The sequence below is a fragment of the Egretta garzetta genome, unplaced genomic scaffold, assembly GCF_000687185.1.
Source record: "Egretta garzetta isolate BGI_Z169 unplaced genomic scaffold, ASM68718v1 scaffold1, whole genome shotgun sequence".
In the NCBI taxonomy this organism is placed as follows: domain Eukaryota; kingdom Metazoa; phylum Chordata; class Aves; order Pelecaniformes; family Ardeidae; genus Egretta; species Egretta garzetta.
Window position 1 is genome coordinate 1665470 of NW_009258542.1, and position 23372 is coordinate 1688841.

The 23372-nt window shown below is 36.9% G+C and overlaps 1 protein-coding gene across 1 annotated transcript; it reads right to left on the reverse strand.

Annotated features, from left to right (window-relative positions):
- Positions 1 to 305: 305 nt before the first annotated feature.
- On the reverse strand, positions 306 to 23225 carry RAD50 (RAD50 double strand break repair protein). The gene is made up of 25 exons (XM_009646922.2): positions 22702 to 23225; positions 22225 to 22308; positions 21833 to 21984; positions 21013 to 21198; positions 20657 to 20861; positions 20063 to 20191; positions 19141 to 19306; positions 18082 to 18275; positions 17277 to 17483; positions 16198 to 16380; positions 15836 to 15993; positions 14762 to 14937; positions 13836 to 14073; positions 12263 to 12452; positions 11213 to 11339; positions 10786 to 10979; positions 10277 to 10387; positions 9625 to 9717; positions 9431 to 9544; positions 8490 to 8617; positions 7426 to 7650; positions 4315 to 4400; positions 3898 to 4040; positions 1427 to 1560; positions 306 to 1069 (listed from the first exon to the last, which is right to left on the reverse strand). The coding sequence occupies exons 1-25, from the start codon at positions 22828 to 22830 to the stop codon at positions 883 to 885; spliced, it is 3939 nt and encodes a 1312-aa protein (XP_009645217.1). The 5' UTR covers positions 22831 to 23225; the 3' UTR covers positions 306 to 882.
- Between the last annotated feature and the right edge of the window lie 147 nt (positions 23226 to 23372).

The following is a 23372-nucleotide window of genomic DNA, read 5'->3' on the forward strand; positions in this document are numbered from 1 at the left end:
AGGTCCTTTGCATTTTGAAGCATGCCATCGCTGTTGGCTTTCCATTGTCATCCTGAGTGGTAGGTTTCCCTCGGCCTGTGGTCTGCAGGGCCATGGGGTGTTGCTGTACCAAGGAAAAGAGCTTCAGGAAGAGTTCTGAGTGGTGCAGGTGAAGCTCAGCATCCACGCAAATTAACTCTCTGTATCATTTTCACAGAACTTGGTTAGATCTCATGGAGATATGACATAACTCTCGTAAACGTCATCATCATCTTAAAGCAGCAGAGGTAAATGACACTAAGCAAAGAGAGTATGGTTAAAGCACGCTCCTGTCGTCCATTCACCCATTGGCCCAGTGAATTATTCTAAAGCAAGCCATTATACTTTGTGAAGATTCTGTCTTCAAACTGCCAGAGTGACATTACCTTGTAGAGAAAGTAGGAGAAGCTCTCTTTGAATCTTCTGAATTTGGGGTAGATGAGGTGGGGAGCTACAAGCACGCCTTGACTAGAGAGATACAAATCAATCCTGAACTTGCCATAACGCAGCAATGGAGAGCAAGCCTTACACTGTCGCCAGAGCTGCAGCTTTTCCAAAGAACCTGCATCCAGATCTCCCAGCCAGGACATACTCAAAGAACATCACAACTTTATTTTCACTTTTAAAGTGTAAAATACATCTAAAAGTTAACTGCATTTTATTCATTTAAATTCTTCCACCCAGGCACAGAAATATCTATAAAGATACAAAGTTTAGGAGTCGAATAGTTTCAGACTCCAGCCAAAACTGCTACAAATCTTCAGCAGCACGTGATACGAAGGAACTGTATTTTCAGATGCCTTCAATCGAGCTCTAGCAAGTTAGGCAGCTAAGCCAGTGTGTAATACGTAATTACTCTAAATTCTAATGAACATATGAGCCTAGGGAGCTGACACTGCATTTCATGATCTCAGAGCACTGGTCAATGTTCTTCTTTATCCTGTAGAAGGTTTCCACATATTCAGAACGTCCCAGAAGTTCAACAAAATCTTCATCGTGAGTTATCACCAGAAGCTGAAAGTTACGCTGTTGTGAGCGGCTTTTTATTATCCTACAAAGAGATATTATTTAGTGTACGTTTATTGAAATCACATTCTAGTTTTATAGAACTTGTGAATACACAGTTAAATATTTTTGTACTATTGATGACGAATGACATGAACTGTCAAGCAATCTAATGCAGATTAGCAACTCCTTTTACCCACATTAAAAAAAAAAATCCCAAATTATTTAAGAAATACTTTTCCTCTTCCAGATAAAGGATAGGGAATCTAAAGCTACTGCTCTGCATGTATATTTGCATATGCCAACAAAGACATGCCAGCTTAAAATATAATTCACTTCCACCAACTACCATTAATATTTGAAAACTATCCTTCTTTAAGCTTCACAAGAAGAAATCACTTACTCCACCAGGGCGTGTGCAAGAGACTCTATGTTTTCTCGATCAAGATTGGTAGTAGGCTCATCTAGTGCCAATATGCCACAGTTGAGACAGAATGTTTCTGCTAGAGCAAGACGAATAATAAGAGAAGCAAGCACCTAAGGAAAAAAAACGCCACAACATCAAAAATCCTACTCTTTGAAATGTTTACAGAGGAACTATGCGTAACATGCTGTTACAATCCATGACTGAAGTTTACGCACCAATGTGCTGATAGTTAACAAAATGACAGTTCTTAATTAGTTACTGAAAAACTGCATTAAAACTTTTAAGTTTGAATTGAAAGATCCATTCTACAAAGTGGAAAATTATCAGAGAAGTCAAATACTCAGAATTCAGGAGATATTGGAAGTAAGGATTCCAATCCAAGGTCAAGATGCTACAACACTGTCACGTGCATTACCCCTACAGTCTGTGCAAGCCCTGCCCTACTGCAGCAGGGATGGCGGGAATCTGAACGCATATCACTAACGTCGAGCTACTGAACTCCCAACTACTTACTGAACTGACGGCAGTAGGATTTACCAGCTTACACGTTCGTTTTGTACTAACATGCCTAATCATGTTATTATTATTATATCTCCTGAACTAGTGAAAATGACAGCACACTCGATGGAAACTGTGCTGCCAAAAATACTTTCCAGTGATCATGACTGCTGGCATCACAGTTCATGATCAAAGAATTCTCAGAATATAAGCTAAGAAACTGTGAACAAGTTTCACTCTCATTTACATAGCACTCTAACGTAACATCCTAGACTACTTTAGGAAAGGACAGATTTTTTGCATATACTGCTGTTTTATAAGAAGATTTGGATTTCCCCCAAAATTTGTATGGAATTTTCAAAACCAAGTACACATCTACACTCAGGCGGGAATTAATTTGACAGCATTTTTCAACAATAGGGTATTCATCTTCTCCTGAAATATCCTTTCACAATTCTATTGCTGTACGTGCTTAAAAACATTGTGTATCATTTTGTTCCATTCCTTGATTTCATTTTCTACTACTGTCTGCACCATCTGGTTGCGGAAAAGGCCTGGCTGCCAGTGAAACCCTGCTGGAGTAAGCAACACAGCGGGAATTGCTACTCTGGAAGTAGGGAAGTAGACAAGTTTGTTACTTCAGATAATGGCAATTCTTCCTCAACATCAAAGAGATCTAAATCTGTTGCCATCACAGCCCTTCCTCTACTGAAGAGGAAAGGGAGCCAGAAAGCTCCAGCTCCCACTGCAGAAGAGGGAGGAGAATGTATCTCCCTCATGCAATTGCAGTGTTCTCGGGCTAGGTTGTCACTGACACCTTCCATGGAGAACCTTAAGCGTAAGGCAGAGCTCTCCAGGTCTTCTATTTACAGTGCAGCAGGTACAAAGGATGAGCAGAAAATGTTCCACCAGGGAAGAAATAAAAGCAGCTCTGGCTGTGTTTCTGTCCCTTTCTACTAACCCCTCTCTACTATTTCTACATTTAGGAAGATCACTTGTTCTGGTGGAAATGGTTCATCTAAGGAAGAAACGGAGTTTCCTGCTGTAATACCGTGAGTAGCTTTGGTTGCCCAAGCTGCATCACCAATATGCCAAGTGTCAAATGGCTACAAGTATTGTTTTTTTTCCAATACCTCAGCTCTTAAAAAACAAAAACGAAACCTGAAAAAAATCAGTACAGATGGTGATTTTGGAGGCAGATGAACAAGGCTGGTTCTTTTCTCTTGCTTAGGAGTATTTTAGATACTCTGTCATAACATAACAAGACAGGTGGAAACAACTCTCAAGCCCCAGCATGTGAAAGAGGTGTGGTTAACTATGATGAACCTCTGATTGCCGGTACTGTCAAGGCGGGTGTGATACCAGGCCACTTGGCCAGTGTGTCTTACTAAAGTACGGAGACAGCTGAATGGCCAGACTGCAGATCTGATAGCTGACACGGATAGGACAGAATGAAATGCAGTGCCTGAAAGTATGGCATGGCATGACATTTGGTGACATGAACTGAAAGGTTATATTCAGCAGTAGGGGAGAGCAGCGTAACTTGGGAGAAAAAGAGATCTTACCATACTTAGGAGTAGATGTAGTTGTGAAAAGAAGATCAAGGACTAGTCCTCAAGAAGGAAAAAATATGGGAGCAAGTCAATAGACCTAAAGCTATGGGAACCTTAGTGGTAACTAGGCAAGAGACTGGGAGGATTTGAACTTGAGGAGAGAGCAGGGACTCAGACCAGTCCCCAGCTGAAACAATGGGGTTTGGCACCCCAAAATAGGGTTCAGATGTTCAGCGTCATATATTGCATACTGTCAGCAAAATCCAGACACAGGGAAAGTTGTACAGAATTGTTAGAGTTGGAGCCATCTGTTCTTCAGGATCACTTCAGAACATGTTACTCTCTTGCAGTCAGTTTTCAGAATCCTCCTTACTGTGTACTAAAAAATGCTATTACCTTTTGCCCAGCACTACATCTTCCTCGCATATCCAGTGCTGTATCTCCCTTTATCATTACTACTCTATAATTGTAACTTCTTCTTTTATCAGAGGCTGAGACATTCTCATCTGCATCAGAACGGATTTCTATATATTCAATATCTGAAAAAGGGAAGGAGACAGTTTTTATAACATCAAAAATCTTTATCAATATCATAGGATTAAACAACGTTGAGAGGTATAATATGCAGTAACCACAAAAATTCTACTAACAGATACATCTTAAAAATTAATTTTTCCAAAATTGAAGGAATGAACTCATGCGGTTCCTCTGTCTCAAAGAAACCTTAACTTTGGAAAACCTGGAAAAGGGAAAATTACCCTCAATTCATCCTGTAACTAACTACATCATCAGCAATAAAAAAAAATTACATACCTTGTCCTCTGTAGGTGCTTCGCCAAAGGTCACGAATTATTTTGTTGATTTCTTCCATCTTCATGCTATGAAATGTCATTATTGCTCTAACGAAGAACAACAAAAAATAGAAATTGTTATAGATGCAGCCATGGACTATAGGAGCTTTAAGGAAGCATCAGCTCCCTTTCCATTCCCTAAACACTTTTACTAAGAACACAATAAATACTAGTTAATTTTGAATGCAGAAGCATCTAAAGACTAACCACACTCCACTGCGTAAATAATTCTACTCTCACAAATAGCTCAGTCTCAAGAAGTAGGAGAGTAATGAAGACAAAAAGATTTGCAGTCACAACAGAGAACGAATTTAGCTGACTTTTTAAGAGATTTATAACGTATGCAAGAAAGAGAGATATTTTCAGACTGACATTAAGACAAATCTGATGTTGAGTCTTCTAAAACAACTCTAGTGTTACTCACTGGCACAGGCCCTCAAAGGTGCAAATAACTGGGTCTCAGTAAGAAAGGAGAGCCTGTGAAGTTTCCTCAGAGCAGAGGATTCTGTATTGAGAATATAATTTATCATTACCCAAACAGACATTATCACTAGAGCTACCTTTCTCTTTAGCAGCAAGAATAACATCGGATGTCATTAAAAATTTTCAATTTGATTTCCCTGATTAATATATCAACGTGACTTTAGTTCAGTAACAGATGATTCCTTATGAAAGCATACAAGAAAGGACAGGATGCTACATTTCTAACTTGGCGTTTTAAAGAAAAAGTGCTCTGTAATGAAAAAAACCAATGCTCACTCAATTTATGCCAATGTCCTCTTTCAAAAAATATGATGCAAGTAAAATATACTTCTGAAATGGACTTTTACATATACTTTTCCCACCTCCTCTCTTACAGAAATTATTTCCACCTGTTCTGGGGAATACTGAGGTATCAACTCTAATAGGATTTGTTAAGTCTGAAGAAAGAAGAAAGTGTTTCAACTATTTACTTAATTAAACCCAAGAATGCATTCCTCATCAATATTTATCATAAACCTCTAAATATTAAGTCAATAAAAGATCAACTGATAGCACAGAACACCCAAAATGTTGGTTTTCCTAGCTACAGATACAGCTTTCAATCTCTGGCCATTAGAGTTAACATTTCGTCTCACCGATTTTTCAGGCGATTACCAATAAGTGATGCTTATCTATTTTTCTTGAAACTACAAGACTGATTTCCTGTTTTGCCTTAAATAGAAACAATAGATGGTTTGATACCATACAAAAAGATTCTGAATTCTAAAAGGGAAATTCTTGGAGCGCATTTCCATTTATGCTGAAAGGGAAGAATTATACATGCTCTGAACAATTTATACCTTCACAAAATACATTTTGGATTAACTTACATTCAAATATTAAACATTTATTTTATCATTAAAACTGCTTAAAACAGGGTTCCTCCAGACCACTGTGTTTAATAAACACTGAGACCTGTCTTCTCAGCTTGGAAAGTTCTCATCTATTTAGTTTCTCTTCTTGACCATTATGCTGTACCCTCAAACACACGACTGCTCTTCTCTGCTCCTTCTTCTAGCGCTACTAGGCCCCTTGTAATAGAGGGGACCAAAATTCCATGCTCTATTCAAGACATGGGTATATTGTGAATTTATACAGTGGCCAATATGTTTCTCTTTCCTTCTCTTTTTTGTTCCTAATATTCAATTTACCTTTCTGTCTCTGAGCACCAGTTTCATATTTCCTGAAACACAGATCCTCCCCCGCTGTCCATCAAGTTGCAATAGCTCGTTGCAATTCCATCATTATAATTGAGCACACAAGGTTTTTTAGGGAGTCGGATACTTTAGTTTGTATTCGTTTACAGATTTTGAGATGCTATTTTTGGCCAGTCAGTCCAAGACTAGAAAACAAGCTTCCAGAGCAAGCAGAAACAATCACAAAGTTTACTACACTGTCCACCAAATGCAAGACACGCTTCTTTTGATCTTCCAATACAAGCACAAGACCACCCACACTGGAAAATGGGAAAACACACCTCTATACTGCAATATTCTGTAATGAAAACACAATTGTTTACCTGAGAAGATCACGGGGAACAAGAAATCTACTGGGCATATCTTATTCATGTTAAGATATGACCAGAAGATGCTAAAGCATACTGCTATAGAAATTAAAGCAGTATGAGAGACTGCAAGAAAGATCTGCGTTAATAATGAAAGATTTAAACACAGATTTCACCTTTCCTGAACTCGTACTGTGGAGTTTATGTATTTTGAAAGAACATGCGAGATGGACTTTTAAGAAACACATTCTACCACTGCATATCCTGTAATACTTTCCTCTACTTTCCTCAAAAGAAAAACCCCAAACCAAACAGAAATTACAGGGAAAAAAAGAAAACCATCAGCAATTTGGGGAGATGCACTTACAAAAGTTTCCTAAAAACACCTTCAAGTAGAAAAAAAAGCTAGAGAGGAGTAGGGTCAGAGGAACAGCCTGCAGCTCCGCTGGCTCTTCTACATGTTTTCAGATAAAAACCAAAGTTGAATGTGTTTATTTTCTGGACATTCTCTAACCACCCCAGGCAACACAGCAAAAGATTATTTCACACCAGGAGTTCAGCACAGAAGGCACAGGTGGGTGACGTGTTGGCTTCACTTGCTATTATCGCTCAACTTGAATTGTTACATTGCAAATATGAGTCCTAAGATGTACAACCATAACTCAAAAAGGGTCCTACAGAGAACTGGGGATAATCATAATGACCACTGGACTATGACTATATTAAGCTCCAATTATTACCATCAATGCATTAACTGTATGTACATTATATATATTAACTTACAAATTTCCTACATCCTACCAATCCTGTGCCATTTGTAGTATATTTTAATTAATTTACTTAAAAAGTTGTATCTTGTGATGTTATCTTAGTATTTAAATGCCTGATTTTATAAAGAGAACTAAGTATATATCTCAAAAAACTGTATTAATTTACTATCTCTAAGTTATGCTGGGAAGTCTGAAACTGAAAGCTGCTTTTGCAAAGGTTATCAACAGTAATAAAGCCTAAAACATTGAAGAACTACCCTCACATGACAATACTTACTTATCCAGAGCCTTGTAATAAAGGTCCAGATCTTTGTTCACCAGCTCTGTTGTTCTCATAACAATCATCATCTCCCTGTATTTTTCCTCCGCATCTTTGAATTGCGACTCTCGAAGCTCCTTTTTAAACCGAACAATCTCTTCCTCAAATCCACGTTGTCGGCCAAGTGCAACATGATGGTTTCTTTTCAGGGATTCAATTTCCTCCTCTAAATGTTTTTGTTCACTGTGAAACCGTAATCGATATACAAGTCTTTTGTATTTAGTGTTTCAACAATTTTTTAATCAGTGTTCTAATTTTGAGTTTATGTTAGACAGCAGCTCATTATATTGTATCTATAAAGTCTGTAACAGTTAAAATTATAGATACTAATGTCACTGAAATTAAAACATTATTGAAAAATATTTTTGTCTGTTAAGAATTTATTCAAATCACTATTCTGAATGGGAGAAGCAAGTTATCGAGTTTGAATGCCAAAGTGCTATTTGTAAAAACACAGAAAATAACTAATTTCATAGGCGGAATTAAATTAGGATACTGAGCAAAAGAAGACTAATTAATTGGGTAACCCCTAGAACACTAAATAAATGGCTCACATGTAAGAACCAGCATTGGGCTAATTCCTCTTCAAAAGTGTTTATTATCTAAGCAATTAAACTACTGTAAAAACCACAAAATCTGCTGCTGAAACCTAAGTGAGCAGACTGAAAATGAAAATGAAATATTCTTATCCAGAGACATGAATTATTTTTAAATAATTAATTTAAATAATTTGAACGTGGATTTAACAGCGGCAGTCATTAAAAAAATGGATTAGATTGGAACAGGTACATGCACATGTACGCATACGTCTATTTCTAGCTAGAAGTACTATGTAATTTCACTGAGTCACTTATGTTGTCGTCATGGGGATATTATGCAAACACGAGTCTGAAGGAGGAAGTGGTTTGCATGAATGGGGAGAAAGGCGGACCAGGAAACGCACTATAACACAGCGAATATTACATTCAGCTATTCAGTGAATTCTTGTGCAAAACATGCCGTCCTGTTCTGAAGATGCTTACTTTTTCATTTGCGGGACTTTCATTTCTCCCATCTCCTTCACAAGGTGTTTTATATTGTCTTCAACTTCTTTTAGCTCTTCATTCCGTTTCCTCAAAGTAAGATTATCTTCCAGCCACCTTTCCTGTATCTATCCCCACAGAAAGCAAGAAGTTGTGCAATGTTTCAGTATAGTTATTCTCAGTTACAAAGTTCAAGTTCTGCACAACCCTCAAACATGCTGCAAGCATAAAATAATTGACAACAACAAAAATTATCACACTGAGAACTGATCTTATGCTAGAAATAGGGTATAATGGAAATCAGCAGTATTACTTCATATTTCAATCTGAAATAACACTTACATTATCTATTGTGACAGGCGAACACAAGAGTGATCCTGTGTGTGAATACTAATCAATGTTTAAAACAAGGGCAAGTAATTTAGGATGAGATTTAACAAAGTCCCCCATCTCAGTTCTACATGCTAGACAGTAAGCGGTGGGGTAGAATGGGAAGGACAACTTTCCTATAAAGAATATAAACAGTATTTGAAGTACATACACAAGAATTTAAAACACATGACAAAATCTGGAGTAACTAGCAACTTTTGGTACCTGCAATTAGAAACACCTTACAGCAGTCTTATTTCACAGGGCAGGTATTCTCCACACAAAGATACTTTTGAAAATGCTGACTATCTTCCCAACAGACTTACGCCTTTTGGAAATATGACAAAATGATAGAGATAGAAGTTTTCTAAAATGCGTCTACTTTTGCATATACAAACCTCAAGACTTTTTTCAGCCTAATGCATGCATAACAGCTATTCTGACTAACAACTGATTAAGTAAATCAGGACAAGACAAACTTTGCACCACTACGGACCTAGGCAGACCTAAAACAAACTCAGAAATTAACTGAACTATGCAAAATATACTTTACTGTAAAACAGTGCATCTACCTTTTGAGTGTCAATATCTTGTCGAATCATTTCCATCTCTTTACTTATCGTTTCCTTCTGTTTCTCACAGGTAGCTAACTGAGAATTTACTTCTTCAAGTTCAGACTCCTTTTGCTAAAGAAATAAAACAATATATGATTTAAACACAAAAGTGCTTTTAATTTCAACTTTTTATTGGCTGGTTTTTAGGTTACCTTTTTATAGTCATCTTTTCCTTGTTGAATATAGTTTTCAATTTCTTTCACGTACTTGTTTATATCTTTAACTTTCTCTTTTATGCCATTTATCTGCAGGGGAAAGATTTCAAATTAAATACAGTCATACGTCCAAGAACAGGTATGCTCTGTATCAAAGATTAGGTACTGGGTAACACTATTGTCTAAGTACAAATTCCTTATTATAACTCCCTTTACATTACAAATAAAGCCTTCAGCTTTTGAAACCCAGATGCTCCTTATTACCATGAACACATTTTCCAAAGCAAATGGTAAAACATTCATTTGTGCTTACACAAGAGGGCCACTTCACCTGAGTTAAACAGGCTTGTCACTTGGCAAGGACAGGTTAGTCACCCCTGCTATTTCTCTTAGATCTATTAGGAAGGGCTTTTGATACCATTGGTCACTGCCAAATGTCCCTAGAAGCCTTTTGTCAAGACTGCCAAAGGTTAATTACAATTGAGTTCATCTCCTGACTTGGTTACATACTTTTCTTCCCTAAAAGTTCCACCAATCTCAAGCATTTGCTAAAGTCACTGCTATTTCCTAAAAGCCAACTCATTACCATAGCTTCCATCCACGCCTGAAAACCAGTATGTAATCCCAGCTATGTCAAAAGCAAACAAACCTTCTCTTGTGTTTCTTTATTACTTGCAGTCCTTTTATCCATTAGATCCTCCTTCTCCTGCTGCAGTTTTTCTAAAGTTGCATCCAAAGGAAATACCTGTTCTTTTGCTTCCTGAAAAGTAGTAGGAGAAAGTCCTTTTTATTTTCTCATTCTGTTAAAGATCAACAGTTTTTCAAGTGGTAAAAAAAGTCATGTGCTTACTTTTTTTTTTTTTTTTTAATGTGTGTTGAAAAATTGATGTGAAAACATGTATTAATCAACAGTTTTTCAAGTGGTAAAAAAAGTCATGTGCTTACTTTTTTTTTTTTTTTTTTAATGTGTGTTGAAAAATTGATGTGAAAACATGTATTAATAAAGTTCTGGAAATTCCCAAAGATATGCAATAGCAGCACAGGGCAAACATTTAAAAATACATCTTATTCACTAGGATTACAGACAATGTGAAATCTATTCTTTTTTTTCCCCTGGACAACAAAGCTAAGGGCTAAATAATTAAGAGTAATTCCTACCTTGATCTCTCTCCGTAAGGACTGAACCTCAGTGGTTAATTCCACTGTTTGTTCCTCCAGTTGTCGACGACGCTGCATGCTGCTGGAAATCTGAAGTTTCTCTGCTTTAAGCTCATTAACTGTACTCTTTAGCTGCTGAATCTGATTTTGCTGGTCTTGCTTGAGTTTTTGATTTAACTCAATTTTACCAGTAACTGTAGACGAAAACAAACACAGAGTCCATCTGTTATTAAAAACATTTATTGTCTTCCTTATGAAAATTTACCTATAAATTAAGGTAGCATGACCCCAACCCCACAAACTATTAGAATGCAGTTATTTCAGAATGTAAAACAAGTAAACTGAAGTTTAATTTTTTTAATGGCAGCAAGATTAGAACATAATTTTCAATATAAAAATGAAATACCTTTTTTTTTTAATGACCTACCTGTATCCCACGAGTGTTTTTTCTCTTGTTTTTCTTGGCTTACTTGTAGAACAGTTCTACTTAAATCGACCCCTAGCAGCTTAGCCTCATGCTGAGCAATTTTTCGTTCAACATCCCTAATATCAGTCTGAAAGTATGAGAAAAGGTACTGTTATTGTATTAGTGTTTAACAATGTTTTTTTTTATCTTTGGCACACAAGAACATGGGCTTGAGGCGCACGTGACTCCAAACCTTGAAATTTATCTCCTGTCACATCATTAGCAGTAAAGTTACGTCAGCCCACCGGCTGTAAGCCCCATTCCAGAAACTGGAATCCCTAATTGCGAGAGGAAATCAGCCAATACGGATGGATGGGCTTTTGACATCCCCAGGCTACCTCAGAGCAGTTACATGCGCTACCTGTCTCTGCAACAACAGAACTATTGGAGCCTTGGGAGCTGCTGCCACCTCCCACCCATGAAATACCCTTGGTCCTTTGCCTGGCCCCAGGTTCTCTGCGTAACTGTCCTTCTCCTGGTTCTCAGCTGAGCAAAGATTTTGTGTCAGTAATAAAGGCATGAAGGTTGTTCAAAATAGTCTCCTACGTCAGAATAATAAAAAGTGTAGGATATCAATTCCCCTTTACCATATAGTCAGATGGCACAGAACAAGGAAGCATACGTGACAAGATTTCAGAAAGAACACAGAGTAGGTGCTGAGAACATGCTGAATGATAATGACAGAAGCCTATGAGGACTGAAAACCACTTTCCTATATCGGTGTTCATGCTCAAGTTCTGGATTACACCTCTCTTCTCAGTTACTATAGCACAGAACTGAATCAGAACTCAAGGGACTCTGTGGTCCTCAAAAGCAAAAATCATTACATAAAACTATTAAGTTTTATTAGTACCAAGATCACCTATGTTATGCTGTCTTCTAAAGTATTTTTACTTTGCTTAAAAAGTCTTCAGACCTCAATGTTTTGTCACATTATTGAATACCGATGTATTTAGATGCTAGCAAGTGAGTACCATTTTATATATGTTAAAAGAAATTACCAAAGCATACCTGGTACCTTTCCATTACTGTTATATCCTGTAAACGTGCCTTGGCACCTTCCTCCTCAGACAAAGCTGTCCGCAAGAGTGATTCCTGTTCTTCTATCTCACCCTTCAGGCCTGTTAAATCTCTGTTTGCATTCTGTATCTTGTTCCTCAAGTCTGGTATGTCCTTGTCTTGGAGTTCAACTACAGTTCGCCTTAAATAAAATACAAACGCGTAAGATTTCCTTTGTCAAAACCAGCAGCATAAATTCAAGAAATTCAAGATCACAAAATCTGTGATATGATTTAATAGCGGAAGACTAAACTTAGCCAAAACAGTATCCCCTTAACCTTGCCCACATTCAACTGAGCTTATGTTATATAACCAACTAAGGTGATAAATCCCTCAATTTTATACAGGTAAGATGAAACAACTAAGCAAACAAAAGGTCTTTTAGTTTTTAACTTAATTATAGCAAGTGCTCATAAGAGGGTCTAAATCCACTGTACAAGAGTGCCCTCTTGTGAAGGAAAGGTCTACCCTCTTAACACATATTCTCCAAATTCTCTCAGAACGTAGAGACTCTTCACCGACTGGCAGGAAACCAGCATACTCTTACTTTAAATGCCATTCATATGCTAAGGAAAAAAAAAGCCAACAAGACTGACATAAACTCTTTAGGTCTAGTGTTATTTGTTTACATTTTGGAAGGAGGCAACAGGAAGAGAAAAGGAAAGGAACAACAAAAAAACCTGTCTTGTATTTTCATAACTTTAAAAATACAGACAAATTCAGCCTGGAAATTGGAAAATACTATAGGTACCTTTTCCAAATTTGTTAGTATTATCTACACTTTGCTTTACCTTGCAAGTTCAAAAAAAACCCCCCAACATTAAAAGTTTTTTTTTAAATAACAAAAGGAATACATCCAGTCCAATCTAATATGTGTTATCAGTGTCAAAGACAGAGATGCATTCCCAAATGATGGAATTGCACATAACTGAACCTTGAGGAAACTTAAATGGCATTGGGAATCCACCATAAAATCCAGAGATGCCTTTCTAGAACATTGTAATTCAGACCAAACTGCCAGCAACAAAAAGTATTTTTAAAGGAGATATAAATCAAGATATTATTAAAGGGTGTTTAATATGTTCAGTTCCCCTTCTGTCCAGACAAATTTCCATTACAGCATTTTTAAGAAACATATTTAAGGTGACGTGGTACAAAAACCTTTCATCAATAACAAAACCAGCCTGTCCATTTTAAATTACTATGAAAAATAACAAGGAGGGGAACCAGGTCTGTAGACCGTAAATAATTGGTACAAAAGTAACCACATAACCACTTTTTCTGCCTCACTCTCAAGAGAAGCCCCAAAGGACCAGAAGTACCAAAAATATAAAATAGTTCCATATTAAAGTCCAAATGAGCAGAGAACAAATGCTAGCAAAATATTTATCTCAACAAAGCGATTTTTTAAATTAATTAACTAGCCCTAAAATAAAGCCTCCTTGATGTCAGCATGATTTTTAATAATCAAAACCCAAGCATTTGAAAGGAAACAGCCTGCAACAAGACGGTTTAAGTACTTTACCGAAGTGGTTTAAGACTCATCATTTCATCACGTTTTTTCTCTTTCCTTTTAAGCTCAGACTCTGTTGACTTCAGTTTGTCTGGAGCAAGACGCAGCTTGGACTGCAGATCACTAATTACATCTTGCAGTTCAGCCTCTGTTTGAAAAACTCTTTGACAAACTGGACAACATGACTGGTTTTCCTCTGTCAGTTGTGTAATGAACTGTGAATAAACCGCAGTGGCTCCAGCAAGCACAGCTGGTTTAAAAAGAAACAAAAGACTTTTTACATAAAAACATAAACAGTGCACACAAATCAGATCTAAACTAGACACTTATTTACCATAAATGAGACAAAATTATAACCCACAAAATCACAAAGATATGAAATTGAAATGGCCCTAAGTGACCTGGTCTGCATTCAGCACTGCCCCTGCTTTCAGCAGGTTGCCCTAGATCACCTCTTGAAGTCATCGTCAACCTGAATTATTTTACGAGTCTTTTAATCCCTCTGTAATTAACAGTGAAAGTACTTCCTTCAGAAATTACTTTCTTTCAGTTAGCAGTAGGCCCCATGGGCCAAATCCACACCACACGCTGGTTCTGTACTCGTCCTCGCAGCTGGCAGATGCACACACTCAAACATTTCCTTAGCTTTGAGAAGGTCATGATTCTACACACACAGTAAGCCAAAGCAGATACTTCATTGACACATAATAAGAGGATTAACTGACAGAATTAGAACAACTGATCCTGCTTAAGTGTAAAACAGAAATAGCAGTAAAGAGAAGGAAAATTTGTTAAAAAATATGATTCAGTAATAATCTCCCTGAAGTCAGTTTCTGTGCTGATGGTTTGTCCTACACAAGCAACAGACTGTCTCAGTATCTGTGGCTTACATTTAAAACAAACTTTAGGGAAAAAAGTAGAGCTCTAGGTAAATTTACCTCGCTGTTTTGAACTTTTTTCAATTTCATCTTGAAGCTTGTTCAGATCACTGTCAAAATCTTGGCTTCCACAAACATCAAAAAGTTTTGTTTCATGAAGGGACAATTGTGCTTCTTTTTTTTTTAGCTCATTACTGACATAAGTTTTATGATATTCCACTGATGCCAGTCGTTTGCTGAAACATCAATGCATAAACAATTAGTACAAAAAAATGAAGATTTCAAACTGTTCAAGCAAAAACAGAAACATGGGAAGTTAACCTGAAACTGATGTTAGAGAACCGTTCGCCAGTTCTTCAAGAATTTTTCAGGAAACCTATAGCATCAACTTTTTATTAATTTAAGTACAACATAAAGCGTTTCATTTTAATTCCCTTTTGCTTTCTAGATGCCTACTGATGAGAAACTCATTTCTAATGACAAAGACATACAAAACTTGATAGAATGCACAGTATCAACTTCTTCCCACTACAGCAATTTTTGCTTATGAAATATTATTGAACCTCTTAAGCAAAAGATGTTAGCATGCTTCTACTCATGTTCCATACTTTAAATTATGCAATATTCCTATACTTAAAAGTCTTGGGGGTTTTGTTTTGTGGAAATTTAACGTGTATGACTGCACAGTGTGCTGATGTTACCTACTCTAACAAATTCTTTTATATAATCAAATGAAATCAGGAATGGGAAATCACACGGGAACTCGTGATATTGTCACTAACCACTCTGTGACTTACAAGGAAGTCAGAAGACCAGCAATTTCCACCCCCAAGCACATTAATTCAGCTAGGATTGATATAAACAATTAAGGATGTTCCAGAACAATATTTTGCTATCTGCGTTTAGTGCTGCCTTTGACATACTACGTATGTTGTGATTTTACTAACTAGCACAAACTCTATCAGCTATACATTACAAAAATTCTGCAGGATGCTTTCTTTGATATTGCAGATACCTAAATAAATGACAATGAATTCAAATAACAAGTATGTTAAGTGTATTAAACTTTCCAATATTTAAATTCATAATTACATAAATACCTATGGAGACATAATCAATTAAATGAATACCTACTTAAGGTCAGCAAGATTATCCCTTGTCTGATTAATCTTTTTGTTTTTACCATGAAGCCAGTCTTCAAGTTGGTTTTTATTCGGAAAGTATCCCAACAGTGATGTCAGTTCATCAGAATGCCTTGACTTCACTTTTCTAATCTGCTCTTCTTTGTCTGCCTGAGGAAATGAAGTATTTTGAATTAATTTTTTCGTATCTTCAGGTTTATATCACTCAAGGTGTTCATGAAGTTAATTGCTTCTATGAAGTCAGACAGAAGCTTTACATATGATTGTTGATAAACACCTGAAAAATACACAGATCTTGAAGGGACTGTGTTAATTACATGTCCTTCTCTTATGAGATGATGATAGAAAAATTACTTTGTCTTTCTTCAGCATCTCCATTTGGGTAATTGTCATGGTATGTAGATTCAACTGTTCCATCTCTTGATCCAACTTTCTAAGAGCTTTATCCAGGTTTATTTTCTCATTTTGCAGAGTTTGTACTTCCATTTCGAGTGCTTCTACATTGCTGTTCCTCTCAGCCTTCTCCAGCTCATGTACCTAAACAACAAATAAAAGCCCAGAAGACTTAAATAATTACACTGATCAATAAAGGTCTAACTAAAGGAAACAGAAGAAAGCTCTTAAGTGGCTCAGCAGCGGTATCATTAGCTGTTACAGGAATGACACTTATAAGATTTGTACAGAATACATGAAAAAGGACAAAGGCCGTGATGTTAGCATGGAAAGCAAAGCAGATACTGGATGCACTGTTCTGAAATGTACTACTCCCCCAAGTTGCTCACATTTTTACCATAAGCTATAACCACATGATTTAACTTCAGGAAGCACACTCATATTTAGTTTGATTCTCTGTATTTTAGCATCTACTGCACATTAAATTTGGAATTATTCTAGTGAGGAGGCTAGAAGAAACACTGTCAAGTACTGAATGAATAATACGCCGCTAACAAACATAAAATATTTGGCTACAAAGGCATTCAACTGGGACATAAAATGCTCATAACTTTACAATACTTCATCAGATAAAACGCTTATAACTTGTCTGTGAGGTGGGCTAGTTGGTTATCTGGAAAAACGTAGGTAGTGTAGCACTTTAGGTCATATTTTTCTGGCCCAATAATTTAAGACTGACTAATGTTACATCACCAGCTGTGGCTATTACCCTATTTATAACTCACCAAGCAGAAGCGGTATATTCTATGCATGCACTATACAAAAACAAAGTAGTGAACAGTCCCTGCCCCAAAGGGGGCACCATCCAAACAGACAAAGCATAGGGAGGGTATTAAAAGTGCAGACTGAGTAAACATCAGGTGGGGTTTTTTTGTTGAGGTTTTTTTTTTTTTTGTTTGGTTGTTTTTGTTGGTTTTTAGCAATAAAGCCAAAAGTTTTTACTTCAAACTTCTAAAAATTTTTCAATTACATTAACTTACTGTCTTGACAATCTCCTGATCCAGCTCCAGAATTCTGTCGGAAAACCCCTCCAACTGCTGCAATTCATATTTTACATTCTTCAGCTCAACTTGTTTCTTATTTTGAATGTCTGATTTCAGGTCAATGGTTCTTTCTAATCCCGTTTTCTTGTCTCTTATTTCATCTATCTGTTTTTGTTTCATTGCCTCTTTTCGTGCAAATTCTTTCTGAAAGAAGTCAGCAATAATATATTCATTATTTTTTTCATAGCAAAACAACATTTAAAAACACTTCTTCGCACTTGCTTGCAAATATTCACCACTGTAATACAAGACATTGAGATACTTCGATAACTACAACCTGTAAAAATGTTCTGCTGAAAAGTTTCGACAGGAAAATGCAGATTCATCATACTGGTAATGTTCTGTGAGACCAACCCCATTCTGAAGATGACTTCAACAAAAAGTTACTTATTCTTAAACCAGTTGCCCACTGTAATTCTTCCTCAGGCTTTTTAGCTTGTCAGTGATCCACCTGCATGAGAGGGCTGCTGAGAAAAACCTATCTGAAGAACTGCCTGTTCAATAGCTTTGGCAGTTCAGATCACCTGCTGACCACTATTAATTCCAAAACTGATTTCCATGGAAAGATTCAGACAATCCATAATAAAGAATTCTAGAAGCAGAAAAAAAAAAAAAAAAAAAAGGCTTCAGTTTCCACCCCCAACATTCTTCCTCTTCCTCCCAGCACCGTGAAGACACATATGGACCAATAACACACTAATAACCAATACTAACTACACTATTAAAATGCCAGAATTCCTACCATCAAATGATTTGCAGCTTCCATATCTCTGTCCTGTCTCTCCTTCAACAACCTGTGAAAACTGGTAATGTGCCTTTCATTAAAAGGTGCTCGCTCAAAACCATCGAATTCCAGCTGTGCTGCCAAAGACTGAATTAAGGAATCCCTCGTTGCAATGTGTTCTTGGTGACGATCTGCCTGCAGTTGAAGACGACCTTCACAAAAAGAAAACATGACATAAATGCTTGAAAACTGAGGCAGAAGATACATTTAGGATTCAAAGTCCATTGCCACTATTTTCTGAAAGTCTTTGAAACGGAAGTATTTTTAAATAACAAAAAGCTCCAGAGTAAAAGCAAGCTTTAGCTTGAATGATTGCTATTTCAGGTAACTAAATTTTTATTAATGAAATATATCAAGAATTTAAACAAAAGTCTCTTAAAACACTAAAAATATTATTCTGATAAATATAAACAAAGGCCAAACATTTTACATATGCGTATTTTGTGTCTCAACTACTACAGCTTTACTGAAATTCCCACAGTCCATCTAAAAGAGAATAAATGATACATGAGTATTACCCTAAAGCCCTCTGCCTAGGCCCCAGCCCCCACCTGAGACACTGAGCATGCCAAGCATTCAGCTTTCACATTTTTCTTGGTTAAAGCACACTTATACAATCACATCTGGCTAGCAGGCATTTTCATCACCTAAAGAAGGTACAAGCTTAGACAGCAACAACAACTGCGTTGTAAACTGCCAGGCCGATATTGATCTATGCCACCATAAATTATCTATTTGGAGTATTTTTATAAAGACTGGTCCATTTAAGAACAAAGGTACAACACATTGTAATTATAGCTCAAAACAAGAAATGCACATTAGAAACTCCAGGAGAAGAATGCCAAGACCTGGCCACCTGCGAGAGTCTCACACCATACTGTGCAGCTGACCCCAAACTCATACACCTTTTAGGGGTTTTGTCCAGTTCAAATCCCTTCGATCCTTATCAGTAGTTCCACTTCAGACTTTAATTGCAATAAAAAATAAATACAAGGCTATAGATGAAGTCTAAAATACCTCGTTCAATAAGTAGTTCCGATTTCTCACTGTTAAATCTCTGGCATTCTTTACTGGCTCTATCTAATTCACGCTTACAGTCTGATAATCTCTTCTCCTTCTCCTTCACTGTTCTCTGGTGGTTCTGGTACCTGTCCCTTAGTTGTTCATCTGTTCCTTGAAAAACCTGTACACCAAATACAATACAGAATAAAGTTAGCTTTTTAACTAAATTTATAAGCCAACTAATGATGTTTTTTAAAAGTATAGTTTTTACTGTAACAGAATTCAAGAAATAAGACATAAACACCTCCCACAGAACTTCTGTACTAAGACATATATTAAGAAAAAATATGCTACAAGCAAAACTGGAAAAAGAGAACCTATTTTTCTTAGGCTTATAAAACAAATGCATCTAGATTTTTAACACTAAGGAATTTCTTTTCTTTTTTCAAAATAGTTTTAAATGCCTTGTCACAATCACAACAGAAGACTGACAATTATGTCTTATTTTAAGAGAAAGAAATAAAAAATCCTCAGGGAGGTGAGTAGTATTAACATCAGGAGCCATCCCATACTGGTCAAAACAAGTGCTGCCTCCCATCAACACACAGTGAGAGGTAGAGATTTTCCAGTTACACACTGCAGGGCATCATTACCAGTAATTATCACTTTTCTGAAAACTTTTGTCAGTATTTGCCTTCTTGGCAAGCTAGTCGATGGTGGAGGGAAAAGTTACAAAAAGCATTTTAACCCAAATTACTGAGAAACTAATACAACTTTACTGAGCCATATTTCAATATCTGATAATATCAAACAAGCTGCACAGCCTATGAAAATGTTCTTCACCAACATCTGATGCAGTGAACTTTGTTCACTGGGTAGCAAAAGACAGACTGATTCTTCAGCAGAAAGGATGGCAGCACGGAATTTAAAAGGCAACCTTTTCCATCTTCTGTTGCAAATCTTGATTATCTTTCTCCATCTGCCGCCTCCTGCTCTCCAGGGCTTTTACATCGTTGTCTAGCCTCATTACTTTTGTGAGATTCTGTTCAACTGCTGCTAGAGAATTCTGCAAAGGAAAGAAAGCTGAGAGTAAAATATCTCACCAGCTCATGAATCCCATAATCAATTGTTCTATACAATATAGTTAGTCTAAGTGTAAAACCATCAGCTGTTTTATTTTTTAAAAATAGGGCTTTTTAAGTTTTAGTTTAGTTTCAGTTTATAATAATTTCAGTGACTATAACCTTGAGAAAGAGAGATTTTAAATTAAGCTACAAAACCCCGATGCCTTTACAAGAATTTCACAAACTCTGTTCCTAAACCTCCAATGACTGTTCACAGATGAGACCAGCATCTGCCAGGTTTGTCGAGGTATGCGCAAATCTGCTTCAGAGACAAAAATTGGGTAACACAGCATAAAAGTGTAAGATTTTAATCAAGAAATTCGTCCAGCTTTCACATTTTTCTGTGTTCTTTAGTACTTATGTATTGTTTTGTATTAAAGTCTTAACGTAATCGTCATGCAAATTACCTTCAGAGGTTCGAGTTGACTCTCAATGGATTTTACATTCTCCTTAGAAGCAGCCAGCTGAGCCTCTCTATTGCTAAGATGATCCTGGATTTCCTGTGCCTTTTCTTTATTCTGTTTTAGGTATTTCAGTTCTGTCTGACATTCTTTTACTTTCAAGCTTTGTTTCAGTCGTACCTGACGAAGAGTTTCCAGTGCTTTAATATACCTTTAACAAAAACAAAAATCAGTATTTCAGATCCTATTGGCAATATAGCAATACTGACATATAAAACAATGCCTTAGACATTGTCATTAACACCTACATTATTAGAGAAGACATTTCTTAGTTTTTATTTAATTACAGCAAAGAGAAAAACCTTGTTGCTGAAAAGATCTCATCAAATTTTTGCTTCAGGGCCTTCCCTTCACTTAATGGCCAGTTGGATTCTTCTTGGTGGCAGAAAATGACGTTATTGATCACCGATTTGGAAACACCAAGAGCACTGATCATCTCTCGATCAATTTCTGCACACTTGGAACTCAGACTGACCTTCTCGCCATGCCTGTGTAGCACAGATAAAGAAAAACCAAGAAGAAGTTACTAGCAAATTCTTTTTAAAAGTAAACTGCATTTTTAACAGTATAATTTCATTCTAATGCACCGACTGAAAAACCTAATGAGTAACAATTTTTAAGCATATAATGACCATGTTCAACCGATGCATTTAACAGTGTCAATATTTGTAGTCAAGACTGTTACACATTTTAAAACTGTGCAGAACCACCAGAGGGAGCAAAACCGATCTTGAATGAAGTTAAATGAATACACTTCTTAAACAGTGGTGATGGGAGCTAAACATGGGCCAACAACGATCTGAAACCGAAAACGGTGCTAAAGGAAGTAAAGCCTACATACTCCACACAATGCTAGTTTCAAACTGTATCATTAATACAATTTTCAAATAAATGCAAGTTAATAGATGTAAGTAGTTCTTAAAGTAGTGCTATCAATTTTAGGTTTTTTACCCTATCAACTAATGCATCAACTAATAGATAAAGTGATGAAACTACACAGCTTTAACCTAAGAGCACCGGTAGCTACTTCAAGGAATATGATATGAAGTTTTCTCATCTTATACGTAAAAATATACAAAACCCAAACCGATCTTCACGCCAAAGTAAGAAAAAAATACTTACTTTGTTCTAGTAATGACACCTTCAAGGGTTTTAAATTCTGTTTTCTTGCCTTTCTGGGTACAGACCATGGATCGCTGGACAGCTACGAGCTCTCCGTTTACATCTCGAAACTGTAATCGAATCTGAGCTCTAACATCTGTTTCATTGGCAACCTTTAGTAGAAACAGAAAACCTGAATAAGGGAAATTCTTCTCAACATCCAATGAATATGTGCCTTCCCAGCTGTGGGTAATGTTCTGATCTCCCCCAGCTCTTTGTTTTTCTTGAAACAATAGGGTCAGCTCATGCCTGCCTAGAACTTGAGCATCCCTGTTTTCATCACAACACTGAGTGCAGTTAAATATTTGACTTGGGAGTAAACACACATTACATCTAGTCACTATGACTTTTACCTTTGGATCGTGAACAAACGAGTTTCCTTTGGTGCCAGGAGGAAAATCTCCCGTGGATATGTATTTAAGACATTCAATGATAGTCTAAGAAAACAGAAATAAGTATATAGTTATAATGGCAATTTAGAGTAAACAAGATGGACTACAGGCAAAACCACAGTAACAGCCCAAATATTTACAAATGAGTTAAATATGTGAGGAGAGAGAAGTAAGAAATAACTTTTTTTTTTTTTTTTTTTTTGAGTATCATGAGAACATGGTACTTAGCAAAATGAGTTTTAATCAGGATCTGGATCCAATTACTATGAAAAATATCAACCGGTGCTCTGCAAAATCTGGGCATAGAAGCAGATCTCTAATAATGCTAAACAACGCCATGTTTACAGTAAACAGCAAGATTTTTGCATTATTAATACTTTCCTGTAGAGATCACTATTCATATTTTGAGGCCTTTCAGAAACATACGGGGAGTCTTACCGTTTTTCCTGCACCATTTGGTCCCACCAAAATAGTTAACGGATTAAAGAAAGTGATAATTTGTTTGTCTTTGTCCTCTACCCCAAAACTCCTCACTCCGAGGATACTCATTTTCTCTATCTTCGACATTTCTGCAGAACTCCTTCTCCTCCAGCCAGAAGTGTAAACGTTACAAATCCTGTAAAATAAGGCTTTGTGAAAAATCTAGAAGGCAAAATTCACAGCATATCACTGAAAGCTGACACCACATCTATACAAGCACAAAATACTATGAACACCTTTAAAAACACAGCTATGGCTTTTCAGTTATGCCTCAAGGTGCAGAACACACAGAGGCAAAACCCTCGTGCGTTTTAAGCTGAGAAGCCAAGCAACTCCAAGTGAAGACAACTGCCAAACTATTTATCATGAAATCAAAAACAGCGGCCAAAAATGACCCTTTGAGCCTCTGAGAAGCACGCCTTTTTCGCATCACAAAACCCACGCATGCGCTTGGGGAAAGCTCCACACACAGCAGAGGCACCCGGCAATTTTTCCCTTTAAAAACCCGCTGCGGCGCTGCAAGTCCCAACAGCGCCGGCCAGCTTCGCTACCGCCTCCGTTTCCCACAGGGCCGCCTTCCAACCCCTACGGGGCACCCGGCGTTACCTGCGCCCCGCGATGAGGGGGAA

Coding starts and splice junctions, on each gene's coding strand:
- RAD50 (XM_009646922.2), bottom strand. CDS start 22,830: ATGTCGAAGATAGAGAAAATGAGTATCCTCGGAGTGAGGAGTTTTGGG. Junction 21,985..22,224: donor CGTTTGTTCACGATCCAAAG/GTAAAAGTCATA, acceptor TTTCTACTAAAG/GTTGCCAATGAAACAGATGT. Junction 7,651..8,489: donor AAAGTCCCGCAAATGAAAAA/GTAAGCATCTTC, acceptor ACGGTTTCACAG/TGAACAAAAACATTTAGAGG.